This window comes from Musca vetustissima, unplaced genomic scaffold (assembly GCF_032173495.1).
Source record: "Musca vetustissima isolate MV318-11 ecotype Yass unplaced genomic scaffold, APGP_CSIRO_Mvet_v1 utg26488, whole genome shotgun sequence".
Lineage (NCBI taxonomy): Eukaryota > Metazoa > Arthropoda > Insecta > Diptera > Muscidae > Musca > Musca vetustissima.
The window spans coordinates 64758-85105 of NW_026881321.1; the positions used below are offsets into that span (position 1 = coordinate 64758).

The window sequence follows — 20348 nt, forward strand, 5'->3', positions numbered from 1 at the left end:
ATTTTCCAAACATATTTTTTCAAAGGTCCGCCATTTTTTTTTTATAGCGAAGTCAATAATCCTAGTTCATACGAGAGCCAGACATGTACTCTTTCTAACACCGTTGGAATTTTCGGATTCCGATATTCCAGTGAGGAGTTATCATGCCCGCCATCAAAAATAAGGACTTCTATTTAATTACAAAAAACAACAACAAAATTTGTTTGTAAATTATTTTTCTTCTCTTTTAATTCTTCAAATATATATGTGCAAAGTTACAAACCTTAACAAGTATTGGTATTGATTTACCAGTCCATTGAAAATCTTGAATAATTAAAATCGTGAATGGGGGAGGGGGGTCCCCTTAAATATTTAAGTGAATTCCCCTTTAGCGCGTTCAAACAATTTTTACTGGCCAAAGCAAATGTGAATAGCACTAATTTAGGGGATTTCTCTTTATGTATAAGATCAATGTCTTTTTTTACACGGCTTCTTCTGGAACCAATCTAATTTTGAGGATTACGCGATTTAGGCGCAAAAAATTGTAACATATACTTTTTTAACTTTGGACATCGTCACGCACATGCTAAATACCAATTCTTATACTCCACACAACTATGTTGTCAGGATATTATGCAGTTATGGACGAAATTTTTGCTTGTAAATCCAGTTCTAAATCAACTAATTGAGGAAGAATGTAACATGTGCGTGACAGATACAAATTTTTTCGATGGAGATAGAAGACAAACTTTTATTTGAGTTTGTCATCTCAAGATCCACACATAACAAGATTATCAAAAAAATTTCATATAAGAGTCTGTACGAAACATATGATAATATAGTCACGCATGCGATACATATTTTCTTACACTATTTAACTGCACTTACGACGGGATTCTGTTGGTATATATATATATAGGTTTATATATATATATATATAATTCTTAGTAAGATATTACTTTACTTGAATTTAATATTTATTTTTGATATTGTTTTAGCTAACAGCGTTCACACTTACGACAAATGACACTATAAAACTAATAAATATATGCCCAAGTTACTCTCCACGCGAAAATGGTACAACCAAAAAAAAAACTACCGTTATTTTTCAAAATTCAACCAAAAATATATTCTCCGGATTGCAAAGAATATTTCCTATATCATTTCATATCTCTCTTAACGAATTGATTTTTCACTTGTGTGGTTGACCTTTTTGTGGAATTCGTGATATGTCAATTTTTCGGTGAATTTCGGGTAAAACAGAAGAATAAACCCCAACATTTTTTCTGAAATTTCTTGTATAAAATAAAAAAAAATAGATATGACGACATTATTTTTTCGAATCAAAAACAAATAATTTTCCTCAATATCTAGTTTTATTGTCGCTGTCCAAATTGAAAAGAATATTTTATATATAATTTCATATCTCTCTTTACAAATTGATTTTTAACCTATATGGTTGTCGTTATTGTGGAATTCGTTATATCTATCTGACCAATGTGTACCTAAATCAATACGCTGTGTAAAATTATATTTCTATCGGGCGTACCTTGGGAGCTTGATGCTCCCGGAAGAATATATATGGACGAAAATATATATGAGAGCTATATCTTAATCTGAACCGGTTTTATCCAATTTCAATAGGGTTAGAAACTACAATAACTATATGACAAATCGGAAGTCTACTCATAATCAATATCCCACGAGACAGCAATATTGGTTGAAAATTACACTAGGAACTCATATATATCAAATCTCATTTTTAAAACATTCACCAACAATGTATTAGTACATGAAACATGGGATTTTCTTAAAAGGGGTCAAATCAATTTGTGCAAAGTATTTCAGAAGATATAAGGAAAATTATTGTGATATTTCTTTTAATAAACACAAACAATTTAAACATATTTTTTGGGAAATGAAATATACGATTTTTCTCTTCTTACAGATTTTCAGTCCTCAGAGCTAGTTATCTCTAACACAAGGCGTGAACATTCGGGAAACTATACTTGTGTTGCAAGTAACACGCAGGCGGCGAGTGTTTTAGTTCACATATTTAAAGGTAGGTAATAAAATAACATAACATAATAACATAAAATATGTATATATATATATACACCTAAGTCTGTTTTTACACGGTTTTGATATAACACGGTTTGAAAATTGAATATTTTTAATTTTTTTAGACGATTTTATTCCATTTAGCACGATTTGAAATTTTACGTTCTTAAATTTTTTGTCAAATTTAATTTTTGCGAAGTATGTTCATATCACAAAAAAGTATTTATGAAAGAAAAAAGTCTGAAACCAACGATAGTATCGATAGTTTGCGAACACTGATTTAATTCGAGTCTACACTAATTCAAGAATGTCCTTACAAAATTTCAAGTGAAACTCTCAAGAACTCTTGAAGATATAGCCGATTTATTGTGTCAGCAACAAGTGACGGCTAAAGGGCTTTTCAAACTTTAAACGCGTTTTTCTCTTTTGCGTTTGGCGGGCACGATAACTCAAAAGCTAATAACCCAATCGATTTCAAATTTTTACACGTTTCTCTGTGAGTGTATAGCTATCGTATGAACTAGGATAAAGCCAATCGGCGAAGATCTTCGTTATTTTTTAACTTGGTTTTTGGTCAAAAAATCGGCGATTTTCCAAAAATATTTTTTCAAAGGTCCGTCATTTTGTTAATTTTAGAGCAAAGTCAATAATCCTAGTTCATACGAAAGCCAGACATGTACTCTTTCTAACACCGTCGGAATTTTCGGATTCCGATATTCCAATGAGGAGTTATCATGCCCGCCATCAAAAATAAGGACTTCTATTTAATTACAAAAAACAACAACAAATTTTTTTGGTAAATTATTTTTCTTCTCTTTTAAATCTTCAAATATATATGTGCAAAGTTACAAACCTTAACAAGCATTGGAATTGATTTACCAGCCCATTGAAAATCTTGAAAAATTAAAATCAGGAATGGGGGGGGGGTTCCCTTAAATATTTAAGTGAATTCCCCTTTAGCGCGTTCAAACAATTTTTACTGGTCAAAGCAAATGTGAATAACACTAATTTAGGGGAATTCCCTTTATGTATAAGATCAATGTCTTTTTTTACACGGCTTCTTCTGGAACCATCTACCGTGTAAAAGCAGACTTAGGTGTATAATATTTTTGTTTTCTATTGCATCGTATGTCACATGGGCCATCAATGTCGCATGTACTATCAAAGTGACAGCATATACTATATTAATGACAAATGATTTGTTTCTGTACATTATTCCAAGATTGTACGAAATTTAAGCATTATTCTCGGAGAAATGCAATTTAATTTTTTGTTTTTCCTTTTTCTCCTTTTGTAAACACTATTAACCGTCAAAAACATCATATACCTGTATAAAATGTACTAAACGTCATTAATTTCAATATTTTACCATAAATACAATATCTTGATATTTCTAACTGATACATGGAGGAAAAAAACGCCTCTCTAACATATGTCCCAAACATATTTTGCAGCAAACATATATATGTTTGCAACAGTCCCAAACATAACATATGTTTGGGTCCCAAACATATTTATGTTTGCATCCAAACATATTTATGTTTGCATCCAAACATATTTATGTTTGCATCCAAACATATTTATGTTTGCATCCAAACATATTTATGCTTGCATCCAAACATATTTATGTTTGCATCCAAACATATTTATGCTTGCATCCAAACATATTTATGCTTGCATCCAAACATATTTATGTTTGCATCCAAACTTATTTATGTTTGCATCCAAACATATTTATGCTTGCTTCCAAACATATATATATTCATTTTAAATAAATTTATATCTTATACATAGTTTATTTCAATATATATATATATATATATATATATTATTTTAATTATAAACATAAATTTACATATATTAATATGATTATAAGTATCTATAAACTGATATATATATAATATCAAATATAAATAGATACAATATATATATATATATATATATGTCTATTTATATTTGAATTCATATATTTACCTTTATATCTTTATTAAAATTTTGTTGGGGTTGTCTTTCATTCGTCAATTATGGCCTTTGAGATATTTACCATATCTTATTAAATCGTACAAAACCTATATGAAAATAAAATATGTAAATATATTATTCAAAAAAATAATAAATGCAGTATTCTTACCTCCAATCTGCAACTCAATTTGAAATGTTGGTGTTGACACACACTGAAGAAGATTTTTTTCGAACTGGTCTTCTGAGAGGCTTTACAATTCTAAAAAAAGAATGTAACAAGCAAAAAGAACCAAAAAACTTGACTCATAGGCAAGTATGTGCGAGAGGGGACGCGGCCGAAGAAACGCATATGTTCTGTGTTTGTTGTTGTGACGATTTGTTTCACAACAAGCAGGCCCTATTTTGCATGACGATGGAAACAAAGCACATAACACAAGCGTTTCTTCGGCCGCGTGCCCTCACGCATCCACTTACTGGAGGAAAGACAATGTATTCCAGTTGTTGTTGTTGCGACCATTTTTAACAAGCAGGCTTTTTTGCATGGCGATGGAAAAAAATCGGTGCAACAACAACAAAACATAGAACACATATGTTTCTTCGGACGCTTACATATCATACACCCACTCTTACCAATTTTTTTTTTATTATTTATATTATACATAATTTATGTTATCTTTTTTTCATATTTAATTCCTTTTTTTGTTCCTTACACTTTATTTAACAATTTAGTTAACTTTATTTAACACTTTTCTTTAACACATATTTTTCTCTAAGCACAAAAGTACTTGTGCGTGCTCCGACAGTGACGAAATGAATGAGAGATGAGAGATTTATGTCAACCGAAATCGTGTAATGTGCTATAGAAGCTGAAGAATAAAACAAACAAAAAGAACCAAAAAAACTTGACTCGCAGGTACCGTCATGCAAAAACGGGCCTGCTTGTGAAACAAATCGTTACAACAAAGCAAAGAACACATGCGTTTCTTCGACCCTCGCAGCAGCAACAACATAGAACTCAACACAAGCGTTTGCCCGCATACAGACCACCAAAGTGCAACTACCCTCCCCTCGCCCCTTCTGCATCTCATAATGCACCATACACAGAGAGAGAGAGAGAGCACTGTTGTTACGCTCTTCGAAAAAATGTTCTCTCAAACTATAAAAAATATGTTCAAACATAAAAAATATGTTAGTACCCAAACATATAAAATAAAAATATGTTACAAAATGTTGCAAACAAATATATGTTTGTATCCAAACAAAATATGTTTGCATCCAAACATATATTTGTTTGCAACCAGTTCCAAACATAAATATGTTTGGATGCAAACATATTTCTAACATATATTTTTCTGCGTGTACTAATAAAGCATGGTAGAATATACAATCCTCAAAATACTGCAATTTAGATTACATAGTGTAGGAATTAGCGAATATTTGGGGTTATAATTATATGTGGGCTATGCCTAATTAATGACCGACATATGTCAATTTCGAAACCAGTATTTTTGTTTCGTGTCTCTATTCTTTCCTTCACGAGGTATAAGTATATGGGGGAGATGCCTAATTGCTGGCGATATATTTCATTATCGTCAGGTTCGAGTTTTTATCACGACTTCCTTAAAAAGTGTAATGATTACAACCGATGGCTAAATCGTCTTAGAATTCCATAATTCGTTGGGTAAAACTGACTATTTCGACTAAGGGGGTTATATAAGAACTACCCCTAAACGGGGGCGAATATTAATAATGTTTGGTAGGATAATTTGTTACCATAGCCGACTACAAAATACCAAATTACAGCGAATTCGGTTGAATTTTGAATTTGAATTTTTAGTTGAAAAACGCGCTCAAAACCCCTAAAATATCGAAAATAGACCAGTATCCTTATATGGGGGCTATGCTCGAACTTGAAGTGCCTGCAGACAAAAGAAGACTATATGCTAAATTTTGGCGATCTATCTCAATTCCTTCAGAAGATAACGTGATTACAACAGACGGACAAGGCTAGATTGTCTTATAATTTTACCCTGATCAAGAATATATATACTTTATAGGGTCGGAAATGAATATTTCGATAAGTAATAAACGGAATGACAAAATTAATATACTCTCCATACTATGGTGGAGGGTATAAAAAAGTAAAAGACGTTGATAAGTTCGAACTTTTTATATCCTCCACCAAAGATCACATATATATATTTTGCGTTTGTGCCATTGCAAATGTTAGGTAGGAATATTCGACATCCAATGAGAAAGATAAAAACCAATTCGAGAAAAACGGGCTCATAATCCCTAAAATACCGAATAATAGCCGATATCTCGCCATCGCCTTATCAGGCATATTGGGCTATGTGGCTTTACATAGCCCGTTGGATGATAAGTCAAAATTTGGTTTATACATTGAATTATTTTTTTTAATTTTGTTAGTAATAAAGGTAAATGTTCCTTAATTAAGTTATAGTTTGTGACATTTTATTACCTGATATTTTTAATACTTTTTTTAAAGTATGTTGCGCACGCTTTCAAATTTAAAAACTAGGATTCGCTGTTGTATGTGTTTATGTAGAGATCATATGGTGTTTACAGTTACCCACACCTGTAGTACTTATTTAATCTAATTTCTAAAGCAAAATTTGAAATTCTGGGAGTAAAAAAGTTTCGCTCTAATTTGTATATGTATATTAAATTTGTCATTCCGTTTGCAACACCACAAAGTATATATTCATTATCAGTATAAAATTATATATCTACACATTGGATGTAATTTTATATTTTGGGTACTCATTGTATAGCACATTTCCCTACAAAAAATGTTTAATGTTGAGCCACGTTAATGGCAGCTCATATAACGGTAGCCCCTCTATTAGATATGTTGGTTCAGCGTGCCGACGTTTTTATATTCAGTTATTTTCGTTTTGTTTTCTATATTAATTTAAATTATATTATTACTTATTATGGGCTAATTTATTCGATATTATTTACTTTCTATTAATTCCCATTTAAATGTGTATTAATTTATTCATTTCGGTCCATGTTTACTTATATTCTATTTATTTTAATTTAATTTATTATTGTATTTCATTTTATCTTTGTTCCACTGTACATATGTGCATGCACGCATAATTGTGGATATACATATATACATTATCAGTTGTCTCGTCCTGTGGGCCTATTCTGTAACTTTAAACAACATCCGATATTGTTTAAATTTCTTTTGTTATTGTAAAAACAATAAAACAAACAAATGAAATTGTTGTAAAATAAACAATACCGAATGTTGTTAAAAAGTTACAGAATAGGCCTACTGTTCGTCTGTATGTTTTTTTAGTTCAATAAATATTGTATTTTGAAACATTGAACCACCAACTTCTTTTATTTTTCGCTGCCTTTTTTTGGTCGTCGGTTTTACACTGCCCAAGAATCTTTCTGCAGTGCGGGTTTATTTAAATAAAATAATTAGAACTCCCTGCCGGTCAAGAAAACTCTCTTGATCGTACCATATATTTTAATAATTTCAATCATATTTTCTCATTTACATTGGAAAACTTCAACATACGAAAGTAAAGCGAGACTTTCTAATTTAATTGTTTTATTCGTCATCCAATATGCCAAAAAAAAAAAATTTAATACCGAATGAAGATGGAAGCTATTTCAAACCGTTAACTGATATTGATAATTTATGATAGGAAGATTTGACACCCCATGAGAATTTGAAAAATCAAATTAGAGCGAATTCCGTCGAAATACATTTCAAAACCCTTCAAATACCTGATAAAGGGTGTTCCATTATATGGATGCTACCGGGAAACATGTACCAATATTGATCATTTTTTGTAGAGACATTTTCTAATCAATGAGAACCCAAAATATCAAATATCTTCCTAATTGATTGAAACAAGAGCTCAAACTCACCAAAATGCCGAACTTTGGGTGTAGCTTTATATGGACATTCCCTAAAAAGTGGACAAAAAACTAATATTATCGACAAAAACATGATATTGATTGATATTTGATTGATGCCCAATGTAAATCCTTAATATTAAATTACAGCCGATGAAACCCTGAACACAGTATAATAGGGAAGAACCATTATATGGGGGCTACGCTAAAAAGTGGGCCAATATTGATAATTTTATGTAAAAGAATGTGTAACCCAATGAGAACCCACAATACTAAATTACAGCCAATTTGTTGAAAAACATGCCTATACAATAACGTGGACCGATATATCCCATTTCAAAATTGCTCTATTTTTAATATTGCAAGTTCTATTGTGATTTCAACAGGCGGTCAGACAGACGGACATTCATAAATCAACATAAAATTTCTACCATCCAAAAAAACCCACTTTGAGGTTGCAATTGCTTTTTTATTTTTTAAAAGTGAATTCACATAAATATTGTTTAGTTTATTGCAATTATCGGAACAATTCGATATCGACAGCCATAAATTGCCCCCAGATTAATACTGGACTTAAACGGCATTTACATTAGAACTTTTTACCGGGTTAACCTACTTTATGAGGATTTAATTGACATATTTGTAAAGGTATTGACAATTGAAACCCACTGGGTTAACGAAATCCGGTTAAATGTAAACGTACTATTATAGATTAAATTTTATATTTTCGATATGAAAATGGTTTTCTACTAGAAATTGTCGACTATCACTCTTTGTTTGGCCAGATTAAGAGCGCATTCTGGAAAAATGTGATGTTTATCTTATTATTTTCAGAGCATAGGATTGGAATATAATAGGATTTCTATCGTTGGAAGTGATTTTATGACAGCAATATGACATGATTTGTTGCAATATGATCATAGAAAGATGCATAAGTAGAAAATAAGCTACAGTATTCTATTGCAATTAGCTAACACCAGTTCTGTGATATACCTATTTTTTAACTGTGATTTATTTATTTTATTATTTATTTTTATTATATAAATGTTGGTGGAGTCCCGTTTTTTAATCTAAGTAAATAATAGAAAAATTACAAAAAATTAAAGTAATTTAAAATAAGTGCAATATTCAAAATATAATGAAAGAAATTACATTTTTATACCCTTCACCACACTGTGGTACAGGGTATTATGTCTTTGTGCATATGTTTGTAACAGGCAAAAGGAAACGAGATAGACACATGGTTCCTTTTGAGAATATGCATAGAATCACTTTCTAAGTCGATTTATGCATGTCCGTCCGTCTGTCTGTCTGTCTGTGCATGTTAAATTGTAAACAAAGTACAGGTCGCATTTATGATCCGAATTGGATGAAATTTGGCATAGGTCACTTATTCGGCCCAAGGACGAACCCTATTGAAATTGGGAAAAATCGGTTCAGATTTAGATATAGCTCCCATATATATATTTTACCGATTTAATGTAAACGGTCCCTATATATCTTTCGATTTGCACGAAATTTGGTACAGCCTAATCATTTAGATCTATATAATGATGTATGCATATATAGTTTCGTGAATATATCGATTTGTACGAAATAAAGTTAGATATAGCTCCCATATATAGATATTTCATATATAGTTTCCGATTTCATATAATTGGTGCACTAAAGTCCCTATATATCCTTCGATTTGCACGAAATTTGGCATAACGTACTGAACTGAGCCTAGAGTGATGTCTGCCAAGTTTCGAGAAAATCAGATTTAGATATAGGTCCTTTATATAGTTTCTATATAGCTCCCTATATATATAGTTTCGTCCGATTTCATGTAAATCGGGCACCATATATAGTCGCTATATATCTATATATTTCGATTTGCACGAAATTTGGCATAACGTACTGAATTGAGCCTAGAGTTATGTCTGCCTTGTTTCGTGAAAATCGGTCCAGATTTAGATATAGCTCCCTTTTAATATAGATTTACTTTAAGTAATTGACGCACCAAGGAACCAATAGGCTGATAGGAACAAAACGTTCTGAAATTAGTATAACCTAACCTGTGACAAGTTTTTTTTGAAATCGCTTAATATTTGGATAGAGCTTCCATATATATTTTCGCCCGATTTCAAGTAAATTGTTAGTCAGTTTGACATCAATTTTTGCACAATTTACAAAATTGGGCATAGAATTACGCAGTTGTGTTTTCTAGAATTACAGACATAGCCCAACGGATGACCTATTTATATTTGTTTAAACTCGATTTACATACTTTATGGATAGATCTAGGTAGATGCACATTTACATAAATATCACATATTTTATTTCATTCAATTTCATGTTAATAATCCTGTTTAATATACCCATAGTGGTGAAGGGTATCATATAGTCGGCACCGTCCGACTTTACTACTTTCCTTACTGGTTATTTTGTCAATAGGTCAATAAATCCGCTCTTGAAAACGATGGAAAAAAGCCAACGAAACGTCGAGCAAAATATGAAATAAAAATAGTTTTATTTTCATAACAATTATTTGACTAAAAAAGCCCAACAAAAACCAGTAAGGAAAATAGTAAAGTCGGACTGGGCCGAATATATGATACCCTTCACCGCACTGTTAAAAATTTAATTTTAATCAGCATCCGCTCGAAATACATATGGAAGCCATGGCTACATCTGCACCAATTTCAACAAACCGCAATAACGACATTCAAGTCTCAATTTGTGCTAAAATTTCGTATTAATCGGACAAACATTAGGACTTTGGTGCACCATTTATGTAAAATCGGACGAATATATCGAAATCTGAACCGATTTTTCCGAAACTTACAACATATCATTCTAGACTCAATTCAGTATGATATGCCAAATTTCGTGCAAATCGAAGGATATATAGGGAATCGGAAGAAAATATATATGGGAGCTATATCTAAGTATGAACCGATTTTCACGAAACTTAACACACATCGTTCTAGACTTAATTCAGTGCGCTATTCCAAATCGAAAGTTATATAGGGACTTTGGAGCACCACTTACACAAAATCTGACGAAACTTACCACTCATCATTCTAGACTAAATTCATTACGCTATGCTAAATTTCGTGCAAATCGAAGGATATAAAGGAATTTTGGTGCACTATTTACATAAAATCGGGCGAAAATACATGGGAGCTATATCTAACCCTCATGTTTCTAGACTTAATTCAGTACGCTATGCCAAATTTAGTGCAAATCGAAAGATTTCGAAAAAATCGGACGAAAATATATATGGGAGCTATATCGAAATCTGAATCAATAGGGTTCGTCCTTGGGCCAAATAAATGAGTTGTGCCAAATTTCATCCAATTAGAATCCAAAATGCGACTTGTACAATTTAACATGGGCAGACAGACGGACGGACATTCTTAAATGTTACAAACATATACACAAAGACATAAATTGTCCTTCTTAAGCTCATAAATGCTCCTTTCTAAGCATAAACAAAAAATATTTTAGATTTCCGAAAAATATACTTATATTGGCTGCACTACGCTTCTAGGCAACCCCTATATAGGTGCATATGTATCCTTTACACTGAATATACATATCAAAAATACATTTATTTATTAAAAACAAAGATTAAAGTGATAAAACTAAAATTTAGAAAAATCGAAGCCAAAAGTAAAGAAATCCTTTTTTTAATCGAGTTTACAGGGCATGGTCAAAGGTGCCCCCTGTGTAATTTTACGGAAATTTGTAATAATTTGTGTTTTTAGGTAATATATATGAAAGAAATTACATTATTTTTGTTTGAAATGATTGTTGGAATGAAAACAAATTGTTTATTGAAGCAAAACGACTACTAAATTCTTTCTGCGCCCTTACAAAAAATAAAACAAGAAATATATAAATGTTTGGGGTAAACTCAGCTTCTGAAAATTTCCAGAAAATTATGCTTTCGACATGACCAAAGGCGTTAAATTATATTGATGACATATCGTGATTTGGAACACGCGACGAAGATCATGATACAGCTTTGAAGTCTGTCCTTGAAAGTTTAACCAAAAATGTGTATGGAAGACTTGACAGCAAATGTTCGTGGGACACGTACGTTCAGCAGAGGGATTCACTGCGGACCACTAGAAAGCCAAAGTTATTCAAGACTTTCGAGCCCCAGAATCGAAAGAGGAAGTGCGCAGTTTCTTGGGCTTGGTAACAATAATTGGAAAATTCTTACCAGCTGATTCATTAAGAATACTTCTTACAAATGATGCAAAATTCGCCTGGAGCCATAGACAAGAAGAAGTTATTGTTAAATTGAAAAAAATGTCTTCCGAAATACCAAATCTTTCATACTTTGACCCAAAAAACACGGGTAATAGTATGTGCAAGCCCGGTGGCTTTAGGAGCCATCTTTTAGCTTGGTCTGTAGAAAGGTTATATTACTACCTAGCTGGATTGGAGTTTGAACTTGTAACCGACCACAAAGACATAAACTTCAAGGGGCTATTTCGAGTATGGGGAATGAAAAGTGGCAGTCTAAATCATCAAATCCTCATTATGTCTTCGGTTTGAATTGTCAGCAATTGACCCAATCTTGTTACGGGGAAGTCGCATCGTAATACCAAAAGCGTTACGACCAAAGATGTTAGATCTGGCTCATGAAGGCCACCCTGGTTAGTCCGCAATGAAACGTCATCTGCGCTCGAAGATCTGGTGGCCGCTAATAGACAGGAAAGCAGAAAACTTTGTGAAAGCTTGTCATGATTGTCTTCTTGTTTCGCAACCTAATAATCCAACACCAATGCAGAGACACCCATTTCCAAATGGTCTCATGTTTAACATGGTTTACTTTTTTTTTTTATTTTTAATTGATTACTACTCTCGGTATCAGGAAGTCGTATTCTTAAAGTGTATAACCTCAGATGCTATAATTAAATCTATGAAGGAAATATTCTCAAAAATTGGAATACCGAAGTCCATTAGAACCGTCAACGGGAGACAATATGACAGCTACGAAATCAAATCCTTCTGTTCAGAAAATAACATACCTCTTATCAGAACTCCTCCTTATTGGCCACAGGCAAATGGTGAAGTGGAAAATGTGAACAGGCCCTTGGTAAAACGATTGAAAATAGCTGCTGCGAACAAACATTACAAAGAGGAAATTCAAAAATTCCTTTTAATGTATAATGTTACGCCACATGGAACTACGGGCACAGCCCCCAGTGAATTAAAATTTAAAAGGCGCATTCGTGATAAAATACCTGGTATTGAGGATCTATCTGAGGAAGTGATTGATTCGGCTGCTAAAGATAATGATTTGATCTCAAAAAAAAAAAAAAAAAAAAAAACGGGAAAGAAAAGGCGGACACGGTAAGAAATGCAAAGGAATCTTTCATCCAAGTAGGGTACAAAGTATTGTTGAAAAACGTAATTTTCCCCAATAAGCTCACTCCAAATTTTGATAAAACTGTATACGAAGTGATTGAAAGGAATGGCATAGAGGTATGGTGAAAAAGATTCCGGAAGCTCAATTTCCTCAATATTTTCCGGATCAACAAAATCCACATTCCTATCATCACGGAACCACTTCCTGACATTGCAGAACCAGCCGACCACCAAAAATCAACCATTATTGCCGTCTCTGTCAACACAACAACGGAACTGATGTCCCTCATGACCAAGGACCATTGAAGCTAAGACCGAAAAAGGTTGAAGGGATGTGGCAACACTGATTCTGCTATCGATAACATTAGTTATTCCGATTGAATTTAATCGTTTTTGATATTTTAATCTTTGATTCTTATTAGTTGAAAACTGGCGAATTCCAATAAAGTTTAAGTTTGTTAATTGTTTGTAAAACCCAACCAACCCGTGTTTCATTTTCAAAATACGGGTTATTACACAGGGTATTTTTGGCTTTATCTCAAAAAATTTTTTATTTCACAGTGACAACGCGATGAGTTTGATTATCCAATTTAAAGGAATAAAACCAGTAAGGAAAGCAGTAAAGTCGGACGGAACAACTTTATGAAACCATTTAATAATGAACATATCATTGTTTGTAAAACCCAACCAACCCGTGTTTCATTTTCAAAATACGGGTTATTACACAGGGTATTTTTGGCTTTATCTCAAAAAATTTTTTATTTCACAGTGACAACGCGATGAGTTTGATTATCCAATTTAAAGGAATAAAACCAGTAAGGAGAGCAGTAAAGTCGGACGGAACAACTTTATGAAACCATTTAATAATGAACATATCTTGCATTCTATGGACAATTCTAAGCAACTTTGGTGAAGTAACCACAGGTCTATCTCGATAATTTTTCTCAAAAAATAGACGAATAATAGTTAAAATATGTATGAAATGCCCTCTGGCGGTGCTCATAGGTAAAAATAAAGAATTTCTCAACCCCAAAAGCCCCCATATACACATAAAAAAGATAATATAACGATGAATAAAAAATCGAATTTTGAATCAAAACAATGGTATAGGGAAAAATCTGGGGTACTCCCTTTTTGCACAATGCCTCCCATATGACAGTTCGTCTGATGGTATCGTCATTCTATACATTGTTCTATTATGACTCTTGGGGTGTTGGCCCGGTCCACGCAGCTTCTATTTTGTCTAAAGCCAGCTTGTTCATCTCTCAGAATGTTTTCTATTTGACCTTTAATTATTTTCTGTATATTTGTTGCCTGAATTGTCTATATGGTGTTGAACAGGGTTATTCCTCTCCAGTTGTTACAATCTTTCATGTCGCCATTTTTGTGCTACTTCACAACAATGCCTTTCTTCTTCCCAAGAAAAAATTATGTGAGATCGAAGTATCTCAGATGTGTTTCTGCCGTCGGCTTTTTAATCTATGTTAGAATATATTGTCTGTCTATTATCCAAAATAACATGCGAACGGACTTACATTTTAGAAAAATGTATTTATTTAATTAAAGTTTTCTATATTGCAAATTTGGAAAATAGTACAATGTATTATCTCCGGTCCATACTTTTTGATTGGTATTATAAAACAAACAAATTTTTTATTCTCTTCTATCCTATTTTTTCTCACGCACAAAATATGGCCAACAAGAAGAAAAAGTACATACCTTGATTGACAAAACAGTCTACAGAAAACTGAAATAGATGCCTAAAATAAAAAGTTTATATCCATTAATATTTGGACATATTCTTTATTAGTTTCCACACCATCCACCATAAGGTGGAGTGTATATTAAATTAGTCATTTCGTTTGCAACACCTGGAAATTTTCCCCGTAGAGTATATATTCGTGATCGGAATACATTTGATTATAATATACGTTATGAATATCCGTCTTTTGAAATAACGATAGATATCTGGTATTGAAAATTGGATATACCGGTCCATGTCTTACGGTACCCTCAAATATTAGGTATTTTGATTTTTAGCTCTTTTTTTAACTTGTCTATTATTCTCATTGGATACCTTAGTATTTGTTTTCGGCGTAAGCAAACAAATACTTAATTATCATTTACATTTAATTACAAATATGCTACAATAGAGTACAGGCTTAACAACTCATAAGTTCTAAACTGAATTTTGTATGTGGATATAAACACATTCCTTATAATTATATATTTTTCATTACAGGGGACAATCCTGCCGCCATGTACCACGGACATGTTGGTTCATCAACAAAATCATATCAAATACAGCTACTGCGAATTGTTTCGGTTCTATGTTACATCTCCTATGTTAAACCAAATTATTGTTGAAATAAAAATGTTGTATATAACGAATTAATCTTAACACGTAGCATTTAAGAATAGTTAGAGTTAATCCAGTATCAAATTTATGTTGTATCTGTTTTTCTTAGTTCATTATTAAATTGTAAATAGTTTTTTTAAGGGATCGATTATTTGTAAACCACTTACACTTCTATTGTACAAAATATTTTTAAATAAAAACAATTTCTAAATTTGGAATATATTTATATATGTTCCTAGAACAGGCAAATTTGAATAACCAACAAATTAAATTTTGCCGTAGATCTTCAAATAAAAAAAAATGTATAAAAATACTATAACCATCTAACATTTTAAGGATAACGTGTAGTCTATTTAATAAAAAATAAATGGTAAGTCATATTTGTACATCTCTATCTTCTGTTTCCTTTTATTGAATCTACATTCCCAACTTGAATTTTTCAAAAGAAAAAAGTTAATGATGACGTCCGTATAATATTTTATTTGCATTATTATATTGAAGGAATTCATGATATAACAACCTATATTTATTGGGAATAATACGAAAAATCAATAGTAAAGGTATAAACAGTACACACATGTGAAATAATATATATTACCGCACCTTCTTCATATGTTGTTGAAAAGTTTTCTATTGCAATTCAAGAATTTCATTTGTAATTTAGATTATTTTAGAAGTAAATTGGGAATTCAATTAATAATTCAAATATTAGGGTATTTATATTTTGAAATGTGTAGGGTCGGATTTAATATTCGGATCCTTTTAAAATGGCTGACGGTCTTCTCACGGTTTTCCATCGTGATGATTACACTATCCCATATCATGTTATTCTTTTGCAATGTAACAGTAATATTAAAATTAATTCGATCAGAACTTTTAACATCTTCTGAAATCTGTTAATATATTTGCATCAAATCAAATCTGTTGATGTTTAGAAAATACAAATTTCTCTGTTAACATGTCTTAAAAAACTTAACGTCTTCAATATATATTAATTTCCGAAGCCAGTATGAAAAACCAGAAAAACGTGTCGAAAATTTCTTCTTCTTTTCACAGTTATATATAATAGACAACAAGTAAGAAAGAATGACATGCTTGATAACCACAGAAACATGAAATAGTCGCCTAGAATACAAAAAATTAGAACCGCTACACAATATAAATTATGCATTTCCACAGGTTGAATCACGACAGATATTTGGAATTGAAAAAATCGATAACGATATAAAAGAAAAATTAAATATTAGAAACATAGCAGATCTAAATAGCGTTTTAAAGAGGAATGAAATGTTCGATTAACCGGATATTATTCCATCCTTAACGTATGATTTCGGTTCTAGTAGCTAAGGTTAACCGATTTCATCCAAACCTTGGGCATTGTAATATGTCTACCAAAACTAGTTCATGTTCGAAGATCGGAAGGAACATCGGTCCACTCCTTCTGATACCTCTCCCACAAAAAAGTCAAAATTGTGCTAAAAAAAATAAATTTATAATATCATTCGATCTGACTATCCGATTTTAAGCAATCTTTGTACAACCTATTATCTTTAGTCAAGCCTATACAAATTTCAGGCGAATGGTAAGTCAGATTTGAACCAAACTTTGTACAACCTATTATCCTTACCAAGCCTAGATCAGGTTCGAAAATAGGACGCAGTGGTCCACTCATTCTGGTAACTCCTCCACAAAAGATAAACATTTGCAATACCAGGCGCATGGAATCTCCGATTTGAAGCAAACTTTGCACAACCTATTATCATTATCAAGCCTAGATCAATTCCAAAAATGGGACACATTGGTCCACTCCTTCTACCCAACAATGGGTAAAACTTTGCAATTTTTATAAATCCAATACGAGGTGAATGAAATGTCCGATTTAAACCAGACTTTGCACATCATATAACCATTACCAAGTCCTTCTAGTGCCTCCCTCATAAAAGCGTCTGAAAATGCCAAACTGGATTTTCTGGAAATTATGGGATGGTTAGCTGTTGCTGGGATGGTTAGGAGTAATTTCACCTCGGAATAGTTATGAAAAGAAAAAAAAAACAAAAAAGAAAAAAAACAAGGGTTTTTGAAAAAAGAATTTTCCAAATAATGGAGGTTTATTCAATGAAATTCGGTGTAAAATTTGGAAACGAGATCATTATTTACAATTGAGAAAAAAGGAACAACCAGTGGAAAACAGAAAACATTTAGTTATCTGAATCACGACGTCTGCGACTCTATTCAGCAGGGAGAGAGGACTGCCATCAATAGTGGATCAACAGGAACGAGAATCGGAGAACCAAAAGGAAATGACCAGGAGTCGGAGCTACGAAATCGGAATGCTCGCTTGAAATCGGGAAAGGAGGTCACGAATTTAAACACACCTCAATTCTTCAGAGCAGTGTGGAGAATATTCTTCGAAAGTGGTAGTCCGCGAACTTACGGAAGTGGGTTTTGAAGCTTTTGACTCTGGCCTCCCAGAGGCCACTTATTTGAGGTGCCCTAGGTGGAATAAAATGCCAGTTCAGATTCTGAAGAGAATATTGAGAGATCAAAGCCGAACGCGAAACATGAATGAACTTTCCAGCAAGAACTTTGGACGCCCCTACAAAGGTCGTACTATTACCGGAATATACTTGGGAAGGGCATCCTCTCCTAGAAACGAACCAATGAAAGGCTGCTAGGAACGTGGCGTCGACAGGTCGGAAGTAAGCACAAACAAAAAACAGGAACATGTATACGTAATCTTACGTGCGTATGATAGAAGGGTCCTAATTGGAGCCGAGAGAAATTACTCCGCAACTGAGAAGGAATTCCTAGCCATAGTGTGGGGTATTCGGAAGATGCGCCCCTATTTGGAAGGTTATCACTTCAATGTTATTACTGACCATCTATCATTGAAGTGCCTCAACAGGCAGGTTGGCACGCTGGGCCCTAGAGCCACAACAATACACTTTTTCGATTCAATAACTATATAAGCCCCTCACTGCTATTTTTAATATTTCGCTATCTACAGAATATTTTCCTCTGTTCTGGAGATCTAGCTTCATTATCCCCTTACATAAGTCTGGTAGCAGAAATGTTATTGAGAAATATAGGGGTATTGCGCCATTCCAAAACTTTTCGAACTTCTAGTATCACGTAGAATAATTCATTTCGTTTCGCCAATAATTTCACCTTGTCAACATGGTTTCATAAAAGGGAGATCCACTTTAACTAATCTGATGGAATTAACATTCCATGCACACTATGGATTTTCTACAAAGCAACAAACAGATGTAATTTACACTGATTTTAGTAAGGCGTTTGATACGGTTTTACACAAACTTTTATTATTTAAATTGGACGCTATGAGTTTTCCATTCAAAATTTTGTCCTGGATTTGATCCTACTTGCAAAACCGTACTCAAAGCGTGCCTTATAATCATATTTTCTCTAGCCATTTAGGTCCATTATTATTTGTGTTATACCTTAATGATCTTCCATCAGTGATTCAATTTTCTAAAGTGTTGATGTTTGCTGATGATGTAAAACATTTCAGAAATTTAGACTCACAAAATCAAGCCCTTACTCTACAAAATGATTTGCACTCTCTTGAATACTGGTGCAGTATTAACGATATGTCAATGTTGTCAATGTTAACGACAATGTTGACTCCTTTGTTTATCTTGGCGTTATCATAGATGATAAATAGCGATTTAATTGGCATATTGAGTCATGCGTAAATAAAGCCAAATCTTTACTAGGATTCATAAAACGATGGTCTAAAGAGTTTGACGACCCTCATGTGACAAAACGTTTATTTGTTAGTCTAGTTCGGCCTACATTAGAATATGGATGTGTATTGTGGAGTCCGTTTTACAGTTGTTATTCTAAAAAAATCGAATCTGTCCAAACACACTTTCTCTTATCTGCTCTAAGAGGTTTGCCTTGGAGTACAGTTGAGGCACTCCCCCCTTATGAAAATCGTTTAAAAACTAATATCTTCCAAGACTAGAACGAAGACGTTTAATGCTAAGAAATATATTTTTAATAAAACTTTTACGCGGTCAAATTGACTCGAAAGTTTTAATCGGTGAAATCAAGTTTATCAAGTTTAACAACCTGTATAATTACATTCTATGTTTAGAACTGTAGAGTGCAAGCAGTTGCTAGATGTTTATGTTTGTCCTTATTGTTGTGTTGAATTAACTTTAAATTGTATAACCGGCTGATGTTTACTGTAGCCGGGGTTTCTCAACATTACTAACCCTCCATAATCCGGATTATGGGGTGCACGTTCTCCCTACGTTATGGGGAGGAGGCCCCCTGGGACGGCAGGGGCTGGTAAGAGTGGCGTGGAAACGATCAAAAAAAAAAACAAAAAATACAGGAAGGGTGGCTGCAATGTTGTTGTAGATGCATTGTCACGGCAACCATGGAAACTTTGTGTGCCCGAACCCCATAGACAACGAATACTACAGGAAAATTATAGGCAAGCGTCCGCAGCTCATATGGGAATACGTAAAACAATCAACCGCATATGCAGCAGATATTACTGGCCGGGAATGACAAGGACATCACCAGATTCGTTCGGAGCAGTGAATCCTGTCAACGCTATAAACCGTACCAGGTCGCTCCGTCAGAAGAAATACTGGGTTCTTGGTTTTCTTCGATCGTTTCTCCAAATCGGTGGAACAGATACCACAGAGAATAGTGACTGCGGAGGGGATAGTGAAGGCGTTCC

General features: G+C 33.1%; 1 protein-coding gene across 1 annotated transcript in view; it reads left to right on the top strand.

The window, feature by feature from the left end:
* Nucleotides 1-15639, top strand: part of LOC133327307 (uncharacterized) — a 61884-nt gene extending 46245 nt beyond the window's left edge. The window contains exons 2-3 of the mRNA XM_061535872.1: nucleotides 1928-2041; nucleotides 15515-15639. Of these exons, the coding sequence (XP_061391856.1) occupies nucleotides 1928-2041; nucleotides 15515-15639 (239 nt within the window). The remainder of the gene's footprint in view (nucleotides 1-1927; nucleotides 2042-15514) is intronic.
* Nucleotides 15640-20348: the final 4709 nt, after the last annotated feature.